The sequence below is a fragment of the Vigna radiata genome, chromosome 6, assembly GCF_000741045.1.
Source record: "Vigna radiata var. radiata cultivar VC1973A chromosome 6, Vradiata_ver6, whole genome shotgun sequence".
Lineage (NCBI taxonomy): Eukaryota > Viridiplantae > Streptophyta > Magnoliopsida > Fabales > Fabaceae > Vigna > Vigna radiata.
The window spans coordinates 33,569,362-33,586,277 of NC_028356.1; the positions used below are offsets into that span (position 1 = coordinate 33,569,362).

General features: G+C 31.9%; 1 protein-coding gene across 1 annotated transcript; it reads left to right on the plus strand.

Annotated features, from left to right (window-relative positions):
* The first annotated feature begins 7,910 nt into the window (after nucleotides 1-7,910).
* LOC106764689 (glycine dehydrogenase (decarboxylating), mitochondrial) lies at nucleotides 7,911-14,574 on the plus strand. The gene is made up of 15 exons (XM_014649023.2): nucleotides 7,911-9,378; nucleotides 9,888-10,133; nucleotides 10,215-10,292; nucleotides 10,376-10,476; nucleotides 10,555-10,750; nucleotides 10,877-11,002; nucleotides 11,275-11,460; nucleotides 11,573-11,686; nucleotides 11,976-12,128; nucleotides 12,368-12,556; nucleotides 12,666-12,743; nucleotides 12,829-12,954; nucleotides 13,038-13,136; nucleotides 13,611-13,728; nucleotides 14,179-14,574. Exons 1-15 carry the CDS (start codon nucleotides 8,095-8,097, stop codon nucleotides 14,271-14,273), a joined length of 3,189 nt encoding a protein of 1,062 aa, XP_014504509.1. The 5' UTR covers nucleotides 7,911-8,094; the 3' UTR covers nucleotides 14,274-14,574.
* The last annotated feature ends 2,342 nt before the right edge of the window (nucleotides 14,575-16,916 follow it).

The window sequence follows — 16,916 nt, forward strand, 5'->3', positions numbered from 1 at the left end:
ATATATATATATATATATATATATATATATATATATATATATATATATATATATATATATATATATATATATATATATATATATACACACACGTGGTTGTGAGATGAAAAAGTGTCAAATGGGTCTGTAGAGTTTTCGTTTTTGTTTTCTTTCTAAAAACCCTTACCAACAAGTTAAAATGCTTCTGTTTTATTCTCATGAATGAGATGTACCAATATTAATTGGTATAAAAACTTGCACAAAAATCCTTCATAACAAAAAAAGGGATTAAATGTTCTTTTTATAAAATCATAAAAAAATGTTTTGAAACTAAAACTTGTTTTTAAAAAATTAAGTGTTTTTTTAAATTCATAAAAAAATTTCTATAATATTTCAACTTTTGTCCAATTTCTTAACTTTTTTCCTTTTAATGTCTTCTGTTCAAAATATTAATTTAAAAGTATATTTATGTTCAGATTTACTCTCTTTTTTTCTTTATATATCTTATTCAACGTTCTATTCCTTTTTATTGTTTGTATTTTATTGTTTTTTTTTTCTTCCGATAATTGTAATCATTAAGAATCATTTCATTCCCTCAATAAAGGCAGCAATGGTGGTACAAGGAGAATATATTTTAATCGGTATATTTTCTTTAATTACAGCAAACCTTAAATATTTGGTTCATTCATTCTTATATTAAAAAAATTAAACAGCGATTAGAGATAAAAAAAAATTAGCCACTAATTTATATATTAATTTGTAAATAAAAAATTATTAATTTTTAAATTATTCATTATTATTAATAACAATTGTAATTAATGATTAATTAAATTTTAAATTGATTATTACTATTGATTATCAAGATTTTGACTAATTTTTTTTATCTATTATCATATAAATTATTTTCACTTTTTTTATTATTGTTGATACTTACACTTTAGCTTAGTAATTTTCATATCTAAATATCTGTATAGATATATAAATATGTTTTTAGTTTTATATTTTATTTATGTTTTTTTAATCTAAATTAAATTTATGATATCTAATTAAAAATATATATCATAAATAATGCAATTAGCAGTTTTAATAAACAGACAAGAATTTGAGTTGGAGATTAGTCATGATGTTGATAAAAAATTTATATTAAAATAGTAAAACAGAAGATTAGACAATTTTAATAGCCACTTTCTCCTACAAAGTCTTGCTTTGGAAATAACTTATGTTTGGTGAGATATTTGAATAATGAAAGTGTCTTTATATATCGACCAAGGATTATATTATATTGTATAAATAATAAAGTGAAAATGAGATCACAATTTAAAAGAGTTAGTTTACTATTTTCTTATGAACCTTAGAATTAAAATATTAACTAATAGAGTGTCACCAATGGAAAAAAAAATAAAAATCAATGTCACCATGTTTCATAAAGAAAATTCCTTGTAGTTCGTTCTCACTTTAAATAGTACATTTTTTTTATACAGATTTTATTTAAATTAAATTTTAGGTTATTAAATTTTTTAGTTAAAAATATAAGTACTTATAAAATAGTTAAGAGTAATTTAAAAGAATGATATTCAATTATTTTATTACGAAGAGTTAAATTATAAATATAATTTTTTATTAATCGGTTTGATTTTTATTTTTTTTAAATCTTTTTTAAACTTTTTCTTTGTCTTTTATCTACATTTATGACTTTATCTTTTATGTGGTGGAAGTCGAAGTATATTTATGACTTTTTTACAATAATGTCTATTTTTCTATCTATTCAGTTTGTCGAACAAAGTAAATTAATCTTAAAGTTTTCTTGGTTTTTGCATTATATATGTGAGGTTAAAAGGTTGTATGTGTCGTCTCAAAACTGTATATGAATCTTTATTTAATTATGATGGTTGAGGTATGATCGGATCATTAATTTGAACTTTTTTTATAAAGATTTGTAATTATGAATACCTAAAGACAGAAAAGTTGTGTGTGTGTTCAGTAAAAGAAAAACTTAAATTACCCATGAAAAGTTACCTATGAAATAAAATCCATGTGTAAAATTTATTATCTACGGGATTTATCCACTGATAACAAATTGGATGAAAGTGTTTCGAATAAAAAACTTACATATGTAGATGCTTCATGAGAAAACAAAATCCATGGGTAACGTTATTTAATTTATCAGTAAAATAAAAGTAAGAAAAAAAAAATAAATGGTAATATTTTCATTCCTAATATCCCATTCTTCCATATCCACAAACACGTCCTAAATCCACTAAATGCACAAATCCACCAACATGTGTTTCTCTAAAATTCACCAACACACCCAGGCCTCCAAAAATGAGTTGAACTTCAATCATTTTGAAATTCACTCATTTTATCGAACGCCAATGTTGACTGGAAAACTAACGGTAAGTGTATCGGTCGTAGTGTAGCAAGTGATAAATATTATTCTCTCTCAAGGAACTTGTGTAACACATGACAATTCTTCCTTTTATAACTCAATTAGACATCAAAATACACAAAAACAACACAAGAAACTCTTTTTGGTATTTTATCAAACAGTTGGTGTGCAAGAAATTTAACATGGTGTATTTACAATTTGTCAAGACTAGGATTCATCCATTTCATTCTCATGCATTCACAAACATCTCAATTCCATCCAATAGGTATTCAATTTCAGTTCTAGGTTCAATCATATTTCTCAATACATCAAGAACCAAAATTTATGCATGGGTGATCAATCCAAAGCAATCATTAAGCATAGAAGTTGAATACTAACATGAATTGGAAAAACATATATCATTAACATCACAAAATACATAAGAATTTCATGTTTTACAACTAATCTCAACAAATAGGAAAAGTCCTCAATGGTGGAGAACTTAGGGTTCTACGAAATTGAAGAGATAGGGAAGAAATTGGAACCAAAAAGAAGATGCAAAGCCTTTCTCAAGGTTCTTGGCAGCTGCTCCATGCTCCATTTGCGTCTCCCCTTCGAATTCCATCTCCAATTTGTGACCCATCTTCTTCCTCAATCCAAAAGGGGCAAAATCACCATTGATGAAACTTAAAGCTCAAAGAGGAGAAGGGAGAGCTTCCCAGCGCCGCAAGCAGCCTCTAAGGGCCTCTCTCAATCACTTTAGGTGAAGAATGAAGTGCAGGAGGAGAAGAATGCCCAAAAAATCGCGAGACCCATGTTTAAATAACTCATTTTGACACATCAGCGTCGTCCGCGCTCAGCCCCCTTCCTGGGGCGCCCAGTCCCCTTCTTCTGGGTGAAACAACGAATTGAAGGGCGCCTAGCCCCCTTCTGGGGGCCCGAGCCTGATTTTTCTGCACTGCATCTTTTTCTATTTTTCTACAGATCTACTTGCTCCAAAGGCGTCCAACATGGGTATTTGCTTCAAATTGATCTTTTATTGTCTCAAAACATGTTCTCTTGAGTTCTTGCTTGTTTTCCTCCACTAAAATTGCTTCCTATTCATTTATTTCACACACTTAAATAAAGAGATTATAGGTAAAAACAAGCATATACTAAATAAAACACAAGAAAACTAGAAAACACACTAAACTTGATGATAAAACAAGGTAAAAGCTATGAAGGAGTTGGTTTATTCACAAAATATATACATATAAACACGTAAATCAACCGTTATCAGCCAATTCCGAAGCCTTGATTCTCATTCTCAAAAACCCTAAAAATGGGTCTAAAAAACCCTAATCGAACCTTATGCGAGATTTGATTTTGTGTTTGGGACTTAAATGAGTTGGGTAAGCATTTTCAAAATTGCTAAGGTTTTTAGTTTTCAAATGCTTATGGATGGGGACCCTCTATATTACCTACAAATAGATATTTCCCACAGACAAAAAATCCATCCCTAATTAGTGCTTATCCACGGATTTTTCCCATTTCCTATTGATTTTTGTTATAGGTAAATGCAATTGTTTTTGTAGTGGTTTGTTCATAGATAGGTAAAAGAAGTTAGTCATTTAAAAAGTTTATTTCAATTTGTGAATGAGGTAGTGATTGAATTTTGATTTGGATTGATTAAAATTGATAAAATAGATTAATTGACTTGCTTAAGAAATTCACTAGTACAATACTGATATTGTGATTTGGTTTACTTGATAGCTTTAGTAGATTTGGATATTTATGATTATGGTTTGATGAATGTTTGCTTCAAGGATCGCGGTAAATCTGATTCAATTGGTGTTCAACTGATACATTTTACCTGGTATAAGGTGTTTTGACCGAGAGAAAAGAAAAATACCTACTATAAGGCCAATAAAATATATTTACAATTGATTTTATATGATTTATAAATTATACAAACTCATTGAACAAGCCTTTCACTCATAAGTGAAAGTATAATTCGCAAAATTAGAGAGGAAAAAAAGGATCCACTTGTTAGGTGAGTAATACTCTCACTAAGCGATAACATATTTGTTGAAAGTTAGAGAAACAAAAGTGTCTTACTTGTTAGGTGAGATAAGATTTAATGGACAAATTTATGCAAATTGTTCCCAGTGGTCCTATTTGTTGAATGAGCGAGACACTCTCTTAGCAAACATTGAAGGATTTTCTCCTAGTATTCACTCGTTGGACGAGCCATGTTGTCGCTCATTGATAAGAGGCTCTTCAACTATGATAATATAGTAATGATATGAAATTTGAAAACACGTGTGTGTGTGTGTATATATATATATATATATATATATATATATATATATAGTAGTTTAAATTATTAATGTGATGAGAAAGTTGTGATGTGATGAAAGTGGAATGACTTTAAAGAGATAAAGTATTCCACTCTTACGTAAAGTGTATTGACTAATGATTCAGTAGAAGATTATCCAGACTCTACCAAGTATTTTTACTAGGCATATATTTAGTTAGTGAAAGTTGATGTAAGATCCTATGACAAAGTTTAATTTGAAAAATAACATTTCTAACGTGTCATAGTAAGAGGGTTGGGTAGAACCATGATATTATAAGCCAAAATCTATCGAGATCTTTATAAGACTTATGATAGATACAAAATCTCAAGTGTCTGATTCAATACGTGAAATGCTTCGAAAATAGTAATTATAGTTTGTCTAAATGTGAATATTTAAATAAAATTATCTGAGTAATTACTTATTTTAAATTTTTTAAAATAATCATAATTTTTTTTAACTATACTAGTTTACCGTCCTTAGTAATTGTATTTCTTTTTGTTATGATTGTCCATTTGCATCGAACATAGGAAAAGTGATAGTCCTTAGTAGTTAAATAATTGAAAAGTGGTATATAAAAAGGGATTATATATATATATATATATATATATATATATATATATATTATTTCTTTTTTCTATTTTTCTCTTTTATGCTTTTGCAAATTTTCTCTGATTTGAACTACGGTTATATTTTTGTGTAGAAGTTTATTATGTAACTTAGAAGAAATTCTGCAACATAGTTATACTATGTAGTTTTTTTTCTTAATATCAACTTTTGAAATAGAGTGATTATACTAATTCCAAATATTGAAATAAACATAGTTAGAAGTAGGTATTTGATGAAGTAATTTTCTATTTTAATTAACTTCTAATAATTTTGAATTTCTGATTATATGTGTTTTCTAATAATTCAATTTCTGAACAATAACACAATGTTAATTTATAACTTTATAATTTCTATTTTGTTCTTCATTTCTGTTTTCATTGTTTTTGGACTCAATTTCACAGACCATGATAAAATGATATAAAACTAAATTTGATCTCTTTTATATTTATAAATGATATATATATATATATATATATATATTAAAAAATAGAATTTAAATTTAATTCAATTTTATATCATAAACATAATACGAGAATAAAATGAAATTTTATAAGATCACAATATGTAAAAAAAAAAAAAAGAAATATGTGCTATCCAAATAATTCATAGTTATTTTTAAAATTTCAAATATTTTAATGCAAATTTAGTTTTAGAGTTTGGTCTCCTTATTTGTAAATAAAAAAATAAATAAATTCCTACCTCTTAAATAAAAGTTAATTTGACTGACTAATTAAACTAATAAGCTATAAACTTGTCGTTCTAAATTCAAATCTAAATACAAATAATATATTAATATTCAATTCATAATGTTTTGAATGGGAAGTCCACCAAACCCATCATCACCCATCAAGTACAATTTAAAAATATAGTAAAAATTAGTCAAAGTATAATTAAAGAAAATTTAATTTGAGATTTCAAGTATTGATACAGAATTTATAATTTTGTAAATCTTATTATTATGAAAAATATTGAAAATAAAATAGATTCCCTTTGCCATGCCCTTAAACCATCGATTCTCTCAATCTCTCTTTTCTAATTATATTTCTAACTTACATGCCCTAAAAAAAACTACCGAAATCTCATTTTAAAATATAAAACCTTTTTATGCAATAACTGAAATAAATTTTATCAATTTTATTTTCTTCAAATTATATTAATTAAATGTTTAATACCTAATATTTAGATATTGACAGTAAAATAATTAAAAAATTGACGTGCTTTTAAATAAAAGTTCTTATGTTGAATCTGTAGTTGATCTTCACTCCTTCAATCCTTTTGATTTATTGTACATCAATTTTTTTTGCATTAGAAAAATTAGAAGAGAAAAAATAAATAAAATAATTAAACCCTGAACCAATTAAACCCTTGATTATTGCCACATGGTGGTAGTACAATTCTGATAAATACTACAAACCAAACCATTGATTATGCTTTAATAATGTGCTTATAAAGCATGCATTTTTTTCTCTCACCTACCACCCTTATGCTGAATTTTCCCAATAATTTCTGTGTCTAATTAGCAACTTTTTCTTTTCTTTTAAATTCAATATTTGAATTTTTTGAGTATAAAAATAGGTATATCAACATTTTTTTATAAAAATTAGTTCTTGATAAAAGTAAATATTAATCAAAAATTACAATGTAAAATTTGTGTAGTATTTTTTGTACCAACATTCTCTGCATACCAAAAATGCATGTTTTTACTGACAAGATTTTCTGAATTTTCTGAAAAAACTGCAAAGATTGTTTCATTCATTGCAACCTTTGATTCATGGACTAATGAATCCTTAAATTGGCTCAACAACCTCATTTATCAAATTCTTTGAGTGTCACACCTAAAATAAAGGAAGTTCCAACCTGAATCAAAAATCTCACTTCAGATTGTGATTGTTCCTTTAAGCATCAAAATGTGTCATTTTTCACACCATTCACACTACATCTATCTCAACCAAAACATAGCCCCAAAATATCAAAACCCCAAATTAGCCTTTTGCTTTGTCAGACACAAAAGATAAGCCTGCTGATTCTGTGAAGGATCTGCCACAAACTACTCATCAGAATCTTACCATTTTCAAACCTCACAAAATTAAAAAGAAAAACAAAACATCTTTTTTTCCTTCTCCATGTAAAACAACCTTAATTGTCTTCCATTGAAACTCAATCTTCCCAGCTTCAATGCCTTCCATCCATTCCTCCCTTCCACAGTTTGTGGTGTTTTCTTCTGAGACAGTGATAACCTTCAATCTGTCATTTTCCTTCATTGGTGGACTCTCACTCACCAACCACCTACCATTTCCACCAGATCTCAAAAACCATATTTTATCACCCCCACAAAAAAATCATCCATTTTTTACCCATTCATTTCGGAAATATCCAACCTTTTCCTATCTTAATCTCTGTTTTTTAATGTTCAAACCATTTTCAATTACAAGTCAAAAACCAATCTTTTTATCATAAAAGACATATTTAAAGGACCCAATTTTCTTAATCACTCTTTTTCATGCACACAAACCCATAATTAAATTCAAAATCAAGTATTTAAGTGACATAATTATATTATCATCGTTTTATTTTTTATATTTTATATATATGCAAGTAGAACTTACGTTGATATTTTATATAATTATATAGCCTTCAAACGACTCTATTATCATCAGCAACACTTTACACCCCATCCTCACTCACAAACTCCAATGGAATCATAACGAGAAAAACAAAAACACCTCACAACTCCGAAACCTCACAATTTCAACACAAAACACTGTTCCCTCTGTTTTCTCTCTCTTTCTCTCTGTAGCAGCACTCATGGAACGTGCTCGCAGGCTTGCGAACCGCGCCATTCTGAAGCGTCTGGTTTCAGAGGCAAAGCAGCACCAGAAGAATGAATCCTTACTGCACTCTTCCACCACCCCCATGTTGCTGTACTCTTCCTCTAGGTGCATGTCCTCTGTTTCCTCCGCTGCAGTGAGAAACAGAGGATCCAAAACAGAGACCCTTCTTGGAAGGAGCATGAACATCGCCACCATGTCACGCGGCGTTGTTGGTGGCCTCCTTGGTGTTGGTTCAACCCGATCCATCTCTGTTGAAGCGCTTCAACGGAGTGACACTTTCCCCAGGCGCCATAACTCTGCCACCCCAGAGGAACAGAGCAAGATGGCAGAGTCAATTGGCTTTGAGAGCCTCGATTCTCTGGTGGACGCCACCGTTCCTAAGTCGATCCGCTTGAAGGAGATGAAGTTCAGTAAGTTCGACGGAGGTTTGACAGAGAGCCAGATGATTGAGCACATGAAGGATTTGGCCTCAAAGAACAAGGTTTTCAAGTCCTACATTGGGATGGGGTACTACAACACTCATGTTCCACCAGTGATCTTGAGGAACATAATGGAGAACCCTGCTTGGTACACTCAGTACACTCCTTACCAGGCTGAGATATCTCAGGGGAGGCTTGAGTCACTGCTGAATTACCAGACCCTGATTACTGACCTCACTGGCTTGCCCATGTCCAATGCGTCATTGCTTGACGAGGGCACTGCTGCAGCTGAGGCAATGTCCATGTGCAATAACATTCAAAAGGGGAAGAAGAAGACCTTCATCATCGCAAGCAACTGCCACCCTCAGACCATTGATATTTGCAAGACAAGGGCTGCTGGATTTGATCTCAAGGTTGTGACGGCAGATCTTAAGGATATTGATTACAAATCTGGGGATGTGTGTGGTGTGCTAGTGCAGTACCCTGGGACTGAGGGTGAGGTGTTGGACTATGGGGAGTTCATCAAGAAGGCTCATGCTCATGAGGTGAAGGTTGTTATGGCAAGTGATCTGTTGGCACTGACTGTGTTGAAGCCTCCTGGGGAGTTGGGGGCAGATATTGTTGTTGGATCAGCTCAGAGGTTTGGAGTTCCAATGGGCTATGGAGGTCCTCATGCAGCTTTCTTGGCCACATCACAAGAGTACAAGAGGATGATGCCAGGAAGAATCATTGGAGTCAGTGTTGATTCTACAGGAAAGACTGCTCTGAGGATGGCAATGCAAACTAGGGAGCAGCATATCAGGAGGGACAAGGCTACCAGCAACATTTGCACTGCCCAGGTAACTTGCTTATTTGGTTCCTTCAATAATTTTTAGTTATTTTTCATTTGCAAAAGCTATTGATAGTTTTAGTATTTCTACTTTGTTTTTAGAAATCAATTAGAACTTACTGACTGTGTAAATGGTTTTAATGCTGTCTTTTTATTATAGATTACCATATCATAAAATTGTTGACTTATTCACCATCTATTGAAAGGTTTTTTACACTATCATTTAATCATAGTTTGTAATGTATGATAACATGGGTGACTATTGAAATATCTGGTTTAAAAGTCATATTGAGAGTGATTTCTTATTAGTTTATTGTGTATAAATTCGTATGCTGACTTACGTATCAGAATCAAACTATATTTTTAAATATATATTCATGTTTCGAATCCTATTTTTTGGGAGGGAACTTTCTTTTAAGGATTATCATGAAGCCTTGTGTTAGTGTATTCCTGGAGCTATGTTGTGATTTCGTTTGAGTTGGCTGAGGATTTTATTAAATACTGGGGTGATTTGTTTAGGCACTTCTTGCAAACATGGCTGCTATGTATGCTGTGTATCATGGACCTGAAGGCCTTAAGAACATTGCAAACCGTGTTCATGGTCTTGCTGGGGCATTTGCTCTTGGATTAAAGAAACTTGGAACTGTGGAAGTTCAAGACCTTCCCTTCTTTGACACTGTGAAGGTTAAGACTTCCAATGCACATGCAATTGCTGATGCAGCTATCAAAAGTGAAATAAATTTGCGAGTTGTAGATGGAAACACTGTAAGTATTGCTTTTTGTTGCACTAAAATTGGTTAATAGTGTTTGCATGCCTTTGGATAATGGAGCTTTGTGGCTTTTCAGATCACTGTTGCTTTTGATGAAACAACCACATTAGAGGATGTTGATAAGCTGTTCAAAGTCTTTGCTGGTGGAAAGCCAGTAAGTATGATTACACATTATATTTCATTTCAAAATTAACAGTTTTGTCATTACTCATGATTTTGATGTTAATTTATATACAGGTCCCCTTCACAGCTGCATCTATTGCACCAGAAGTGAAAAGTGCAATTCCTTCTGGATTAACTAGGAATAGCCCTTATCTGACACACCCTATCTTTAACACGTATGTCCCTTTTCATGAACTTTGAATTCATGCAGTTATATTATGGAAGCTTACATCAATTGTATTTTCTCTTAACAGGTACCAAACTGAGCATGAGTTGCTTAGGTACTTGTATAGGCTACAAGCAAAAGATCTCTCACTATGCCACAGTATGATTCCATTGGGATCCTGTACAATGAAGCTGAATGCAACGACAGAAATGATGCCTGTGACATGGCCCAGCTTTAGTGATATTCACCCTTTTGCACCAGTTAACCAGGCTGAAGGTTATCAGGTAATTCGATGTTCAAATAATCTTACAACACTAATCACTCAAAGAAATTCATATACTTAATTTTTCATCCCTGAATGTATTAGATAAATATTTCTTTTCTGTCTGAACAAGCAATTTTGATATCAGGAAATGTTCAACAATTTGGGTGACTTGTTGTGTACCATCACCGGGTTTGACTCCTTCTCCTTGCAACCAAATGCCGGTGCTGCTGGAGAATATGCTGGACTTATGGTTATCCGTGCATATCATCTGGTATGGACCATACTTGGATTATTATGATAACTTATCAGGAAATTTATGGTTCTTCTGATTTAGTCTTAGGATATATAAGTATTTCTGTGATTACTATTGAATGTAACATTGTATTTTTCATTTCAGCCAAATTGTACATAGTCTTAGATATGTCATTTTCTATTGCCAAGTATCTACAAGAGATGCAACGATTTTCCTACATTATCATATCCAATAAATGTTCTTAAATACCTGTGATGGTTCTTACATCTTTTGGCCATTGGAAACTGTAGGCAAGAGGTGACCATCACCGCGATGTTTGCATTATACCTGTCTCAGCACATGGTACAAATCCTGCTAGCGCTGCAATGTGTGGAATGAAAATCGTCTCAGTTGGAACTGATGCCAAGGGAAACATTAATATAGAAGAGTTGAGGAAGGCTGCTGAAAAACACAAGGACAACTTATCTGCACTTATGGTACAACTTGCGTCCTTTAGAATGTTACTCAATACTGACTTTATACCAGCTAATTGAGGTATTGTCAAACCTGGGCATTGTTTACATTAGTCTGATTTTGATTTAATTGCAGGTAACATATCCTTCAACCCACGGTGTTTATGAGGAAGGTATTGATGAGATCTGCCAGATCATTCATGATAATGGTGGCCAAGTATACATGGATGGTGCCAACATGAATGCACAGGTTTGTTTTTATATATATATCTTTACATTCATGTAATTAGTGTTGGACCAATTGTCTGTTCAGGATGAAATTTACTAAGAGTTCAAGAAACCAATTTCTCTCCATTTGTTAGTCTTCTTCAAAATGTGAATAGATCCAAAATCCTTAGTAAGGTCTTTCCTTACTCTTCACAACAAATTGTTCTGTTGTCAGATTCTTCATATCATAGTGACCCAGAATTTATCAATTTGAGCTTAATTTTCCAAAGATATGTGTTCAATTATCAAATTATATTTGGTCATGTTTACAGGTGGGGCTCACAAGCCCAGGTTGGATAGGAGCAGATGTTTGTCATCTCAATCTCCACAAGACATTCTGCATCCCTCATGGAGGAGGTGGCCCTGGCATGGGTCCTATTGGTGTAAAGAAACACTTGGCACCATTTTTACCTTCCCACCCTGTGGTAAGCACTTCTCTCATTGTTGTGGATGGTGTTGTGTATAGTTATGAATTTATGTTTTTTATTACATTCATCAGAAAGTGCATTGCTTTCACAGAAAAAAGCAACTAGTCTTTAGTTTAATTGTCTAGATTGGATAGCATTGTTCCTTTTCATTTCATAGGTAGAAGTTAAACTCCTGTGAAGATAAATCAGTTGTGTGACTTTGTTCTTGCTGTTTATTTTCTGTTTTCAAAATGAAGATATCAACTGGTGGAATTCCTGCCCCTGAAAATCCTCAACCACTTGGTACCATCTCTGCTGCACCATGGGGATCAGCACTCATATTGCCAATCTCTTACACTTACATCGCTATGATGGGTTCTAAAGGACTCACTGATGCATCAAAGATAGCCATTTTGAATGCAAACTACATGGCCAAACGATTGGAGGTTTGACCCTTTTCATAGATGATATGTATTCTTTCCTTTTCTAGTTAGTTTCATATTATTATGAATCTATATATGATCCATGGTTTTACTTATACGTTTATTCCTACAGAACTATTACCCAGTTCTTTTCCGGGGAGTCAATGGAACAGTTGCTCATGAGTTCATTATTGACTTGAGAGGCTTCAAGGTAAGTCCATTCCATGATTGCAGATGTTTTTCAATCATTTAGAATTGTTCTTTCTCTGATTACTTGTAAGCTTTTTCCCTTGTAGAATACTGCTGGAATTGAGCCTGAAGATGTTGCAAAACGCCTCATGGACTATGGTTTTCATGCACCAACAATGTCATGGCCTGTGCCTGGCACACTCATGATTGAGCCTACAGAGAGTGAAAGCAAGGTTGATACTAACCTTGGAAAATTAGACCTTTGAACCCTTTTTTTGAGTAATTTCTTCTCTAATCCAACTAATCATCATTGCAGGCCGAGTTGGACAGGTTCTGTGATACTCTTATTTCAATTAGAGAAGAAATTGCTGAAATAGAGAAAGGAAAGGCTGACATAAACAACAATGTGCTTAAGGTAAAAAATTTGATCTTCATTGATATGATGTTACACAAAAAGATGAATGCTTGTTTCAGTTTTGATTATTTACAGTACACAAGACATTTCAAGGCTACCTTTTAAATAGTAACTAACTTTTTCAACACTCTATTGCTGTTTAAAACTTGTTGGAAATCACAAAAATTTGAGAGTCACTTATTTACTCCCTCATGAATTACTAGTTTCCAATAATATGTTTAATCAATGATAGAGGGCATGTTAGAAGTGTTAGTAGCATACTAATTATTACATAATCTAGTAAGACAGAGGGTGTGTTGGAAAGTGCTAGTAACATACCCTTTAAAATGAGAGATTGTTACATGATCCAGTCAAGAGCTTATAGACAGATGGTGGTCCAAGATCATACAATTTCTTTGCCATTGGCTGTGCGTTTCATTCACAATTTCAACTTACTTCATGCACTTTTGACTGATTATCTAAAATGTTCTGCAGGGAGCTCCTCATCCACCATCATTGCTCATGGCTGATGCATGGACAAAACCATACTCAAGGGAATATGCAGCCTTCCCAGCTCCGTGGCTCCGTGCTTCAAAGTTCTGGCCTACCACAGGTAATCATGCAGTTGTTTGCTTATATAACTATGCTTTCTGATTGAAATCTCACTTCAACTAGTGATAAGACGAATTTATAGTATATAAGTAAGTTCAAACTTCACTTTAAAGTTGGTTTTATAGGACTAAGTTAGATTTAGAGCCTAATTCTTAAAATGGTATCAAAATCATTTAAAAATATTTATCAAGATAAGATTTGTTGTTTGTTGAACATATCATGTTGGAGCACCCATAAATATCTAGTCGCATGCTTGAGATGTATATGTCTCGATGTGAGATGGATTGATTTTGTAGGGTTAAGTTAGATTTAAAGTTATTTCTTAGTATGTTCTTATGACATCCTTCTCATGATAAACCTTACCACCATTATCATCCCTTGTTTAATATTTTGTGCAATGCTGAATGTAACAAATGTAAATGCTTAGACTAACAAATGTAACGTGTATCAGGACGTGTTGATAATGTGTATGGTGACCGCAACCTCATTTGCACCCTTCTCCCAGCATCACAGGCTGTTGAAGAAGAAGCTGCAGCCACAGCCTAGTCTGCTCCATTGACAACTATTTCCATTTCATGTTGTACATAAAACTCTTCCTATTCATACAGTGCTTTCACCTCTTGAATATTGCTTCATCATATGTGATAATGATGATAATCATCTCCTCTTAAGTTGAAAAGAAAAATCATTCACATAATTTCTGCTGCTATTAGGTTTTAGAAATGTATTTTAGGCCTATGTATCACAGTAATGTGAAAAATAAATTTCATTCATATAACAGAAGTGTAAAAAAGGAAAAAAAAAAATCAGTAGTAGTTCCTTTTAATAAAAAATGCATTTGCCGTAATCTGTTCATATAGATTTTATACTGTTGTGTTATTTCATTTGCCCCTCGGCACCAACTATGACTTACTGTGTCATAGTAAAGACTATATTTGGATAAAATTTGAGAGTATACTGTTGAGTTTTTCAATATTTTATATGCAAATCTCAAGACAGTGAAAAACAAAGAATTTGCTATTTTGAGAGTAAATATAGTTCTCAAAAGCACTGAAATGCAAACATGCTCTAACATGCTATGGTGTTTCTTATTTAATTGTTTGTATCTTCTACAATAAAATAGTCATTATTTTTGCGGAACCAAACTCACTGAGTGAGATGCCTACAGAAGATTCTTCAAGGCTCATGTTAGTACTTGATTAGATATTCTGGTCACATATGTGTTAGAAGTGGACTTTAAGCCTAATTCAACCCTACAAAACCGGCTTGTAGGGTGGGGTTTGCACCCACTTATATATACTTAAATGGCCTTATCTTTAGTCGATGTGGGACTTCCAACAATATGAATTAAATGTAAAAGTAAAGTCAAGCTACAATTAAAATACTGTTTATATGTATATCTTGTTGACCATGGTCCCAATCTAATGAGTCATACTTATGGGTTCATTAGGTGAAAGGTTCAATGATCAACTTACCTGTGAAAATTTGAAGTAGTTTTTTTGCTAAGTTACCTCATAATAACGTGTCCTCGACAAGCATGAGGAGATACCCTTAAGCAATACCCTAGTTTAATGAGAGACTAAACAGTATCATGTTATTATCTTAAGTATCTCAAAGGATGCAGTTAGGATAAATAGAGTACAACTATCCTTTTAAAAAAAATTATTTTAAAATATCAAAATATATTTATTATATTTTCTTATTTTATCTTTTTAGAACTTCTTTTAAATTATTTACTAGTTTAGACTTTAACGTTCAACATGTTGCATGTGATAAATAGGAATTGGTAGTCTCAACCTTCCTTTGGTTAATTTATAATTCGTTATGTCATGGTATATTGACTTCGTACCAATTTAAATTCCCACTTTGTATTGCTTTTCACTATGAATATCTTCATAAATAAATAAGAAGGGGGAAAAAAACATAGAAAAAATAGTTATTTCTCGTTTGACTTGGTCTGATAAAGAAAATGAAAATTTTTTCCGTATAATAAAAAGATAATGATATTTAGACAACATTTTTTTCACAACATTTGAACATTCTTCTTCTTCTATTCATATATCAAGTGAAGTGTTGTTTATTTAATTTCCCTCCGTTCTTTCTTATTTGATTTGTATAATATACAGTTATATATTTTAATTATCTATCTTAGTTAAATGATTAGAATTAGAATAGGCTAAAACATGTAACATCTCCAATTTTAACAATTTAGTTAATAAAATAAGAAGTCATAAAATTGATAAATAAAACGATTATCTCAACAAATAAATATAAATTATTAATATAATTATCAAGTTAAATATTTGATATTAAAAAATATATCTAAAATTACTATAAAAAAAAGCTACTAGACGCCCACAAATAAAAACTATGTTGGATTATCGTTTCCTTCCACATATGTTTTAACACTTACATTTTATCTACTCAGACCGATTAGGTGATAATCGAAAAAGAAAAACACAAATACACAAGGAATTACCAAAAGAAAATGAGAGGGTAAGGTAATGTATAAAGAGGTTTTCTAAAACAATTAAACCATATCAAATATAAGCTAAACATTTATAAAAATAATAACTCATATCAACACACAAACAGTTGACACTACACTCAAATATGCCTTTGACATATATGTTCAATGTATGTGTGCACTTTTAGTAGTATTTACACTCTATAGAATCCTAAAGAAAGGTGTTATCTAATGACTAGATACCCACTTTCAGAACTCTCGTATGTTAAAGCGTACACTTATACAAAACCACAACCAATTCCTCACATTAACATTCACATAAACACACACATTAAACACATCATAAGAGACATGAAAATTTAGTTAAAATCCTTATATTTTTTCTCAACCGCAAGATCTACTCACACAGTTAGTAGTGCTTGACAGCATACTCGCTCAGTAAGAATTGCCTAATTGTGCACTCGCTCAGCCACCAGATATGCTTGTTCAACGAGTAGTACCTGATTGCACACTCGTTCTAACACTAGATTTGCTCGCTCAGTGTAGTGTTGATTGCACACTCGCTCAAAGGCCAAATAACTCGCTTAGTGAGAATACCACCGAAACTTATAGATTTAAATTCTCTTAAAAGTCAATCAACGATTATATTCTCGTTTGAAGACTACCAAGTTAGTGAGCTCTATGATTTTGGCCTCGCCCAATGCCAAGTTAGTAGCTCTCTA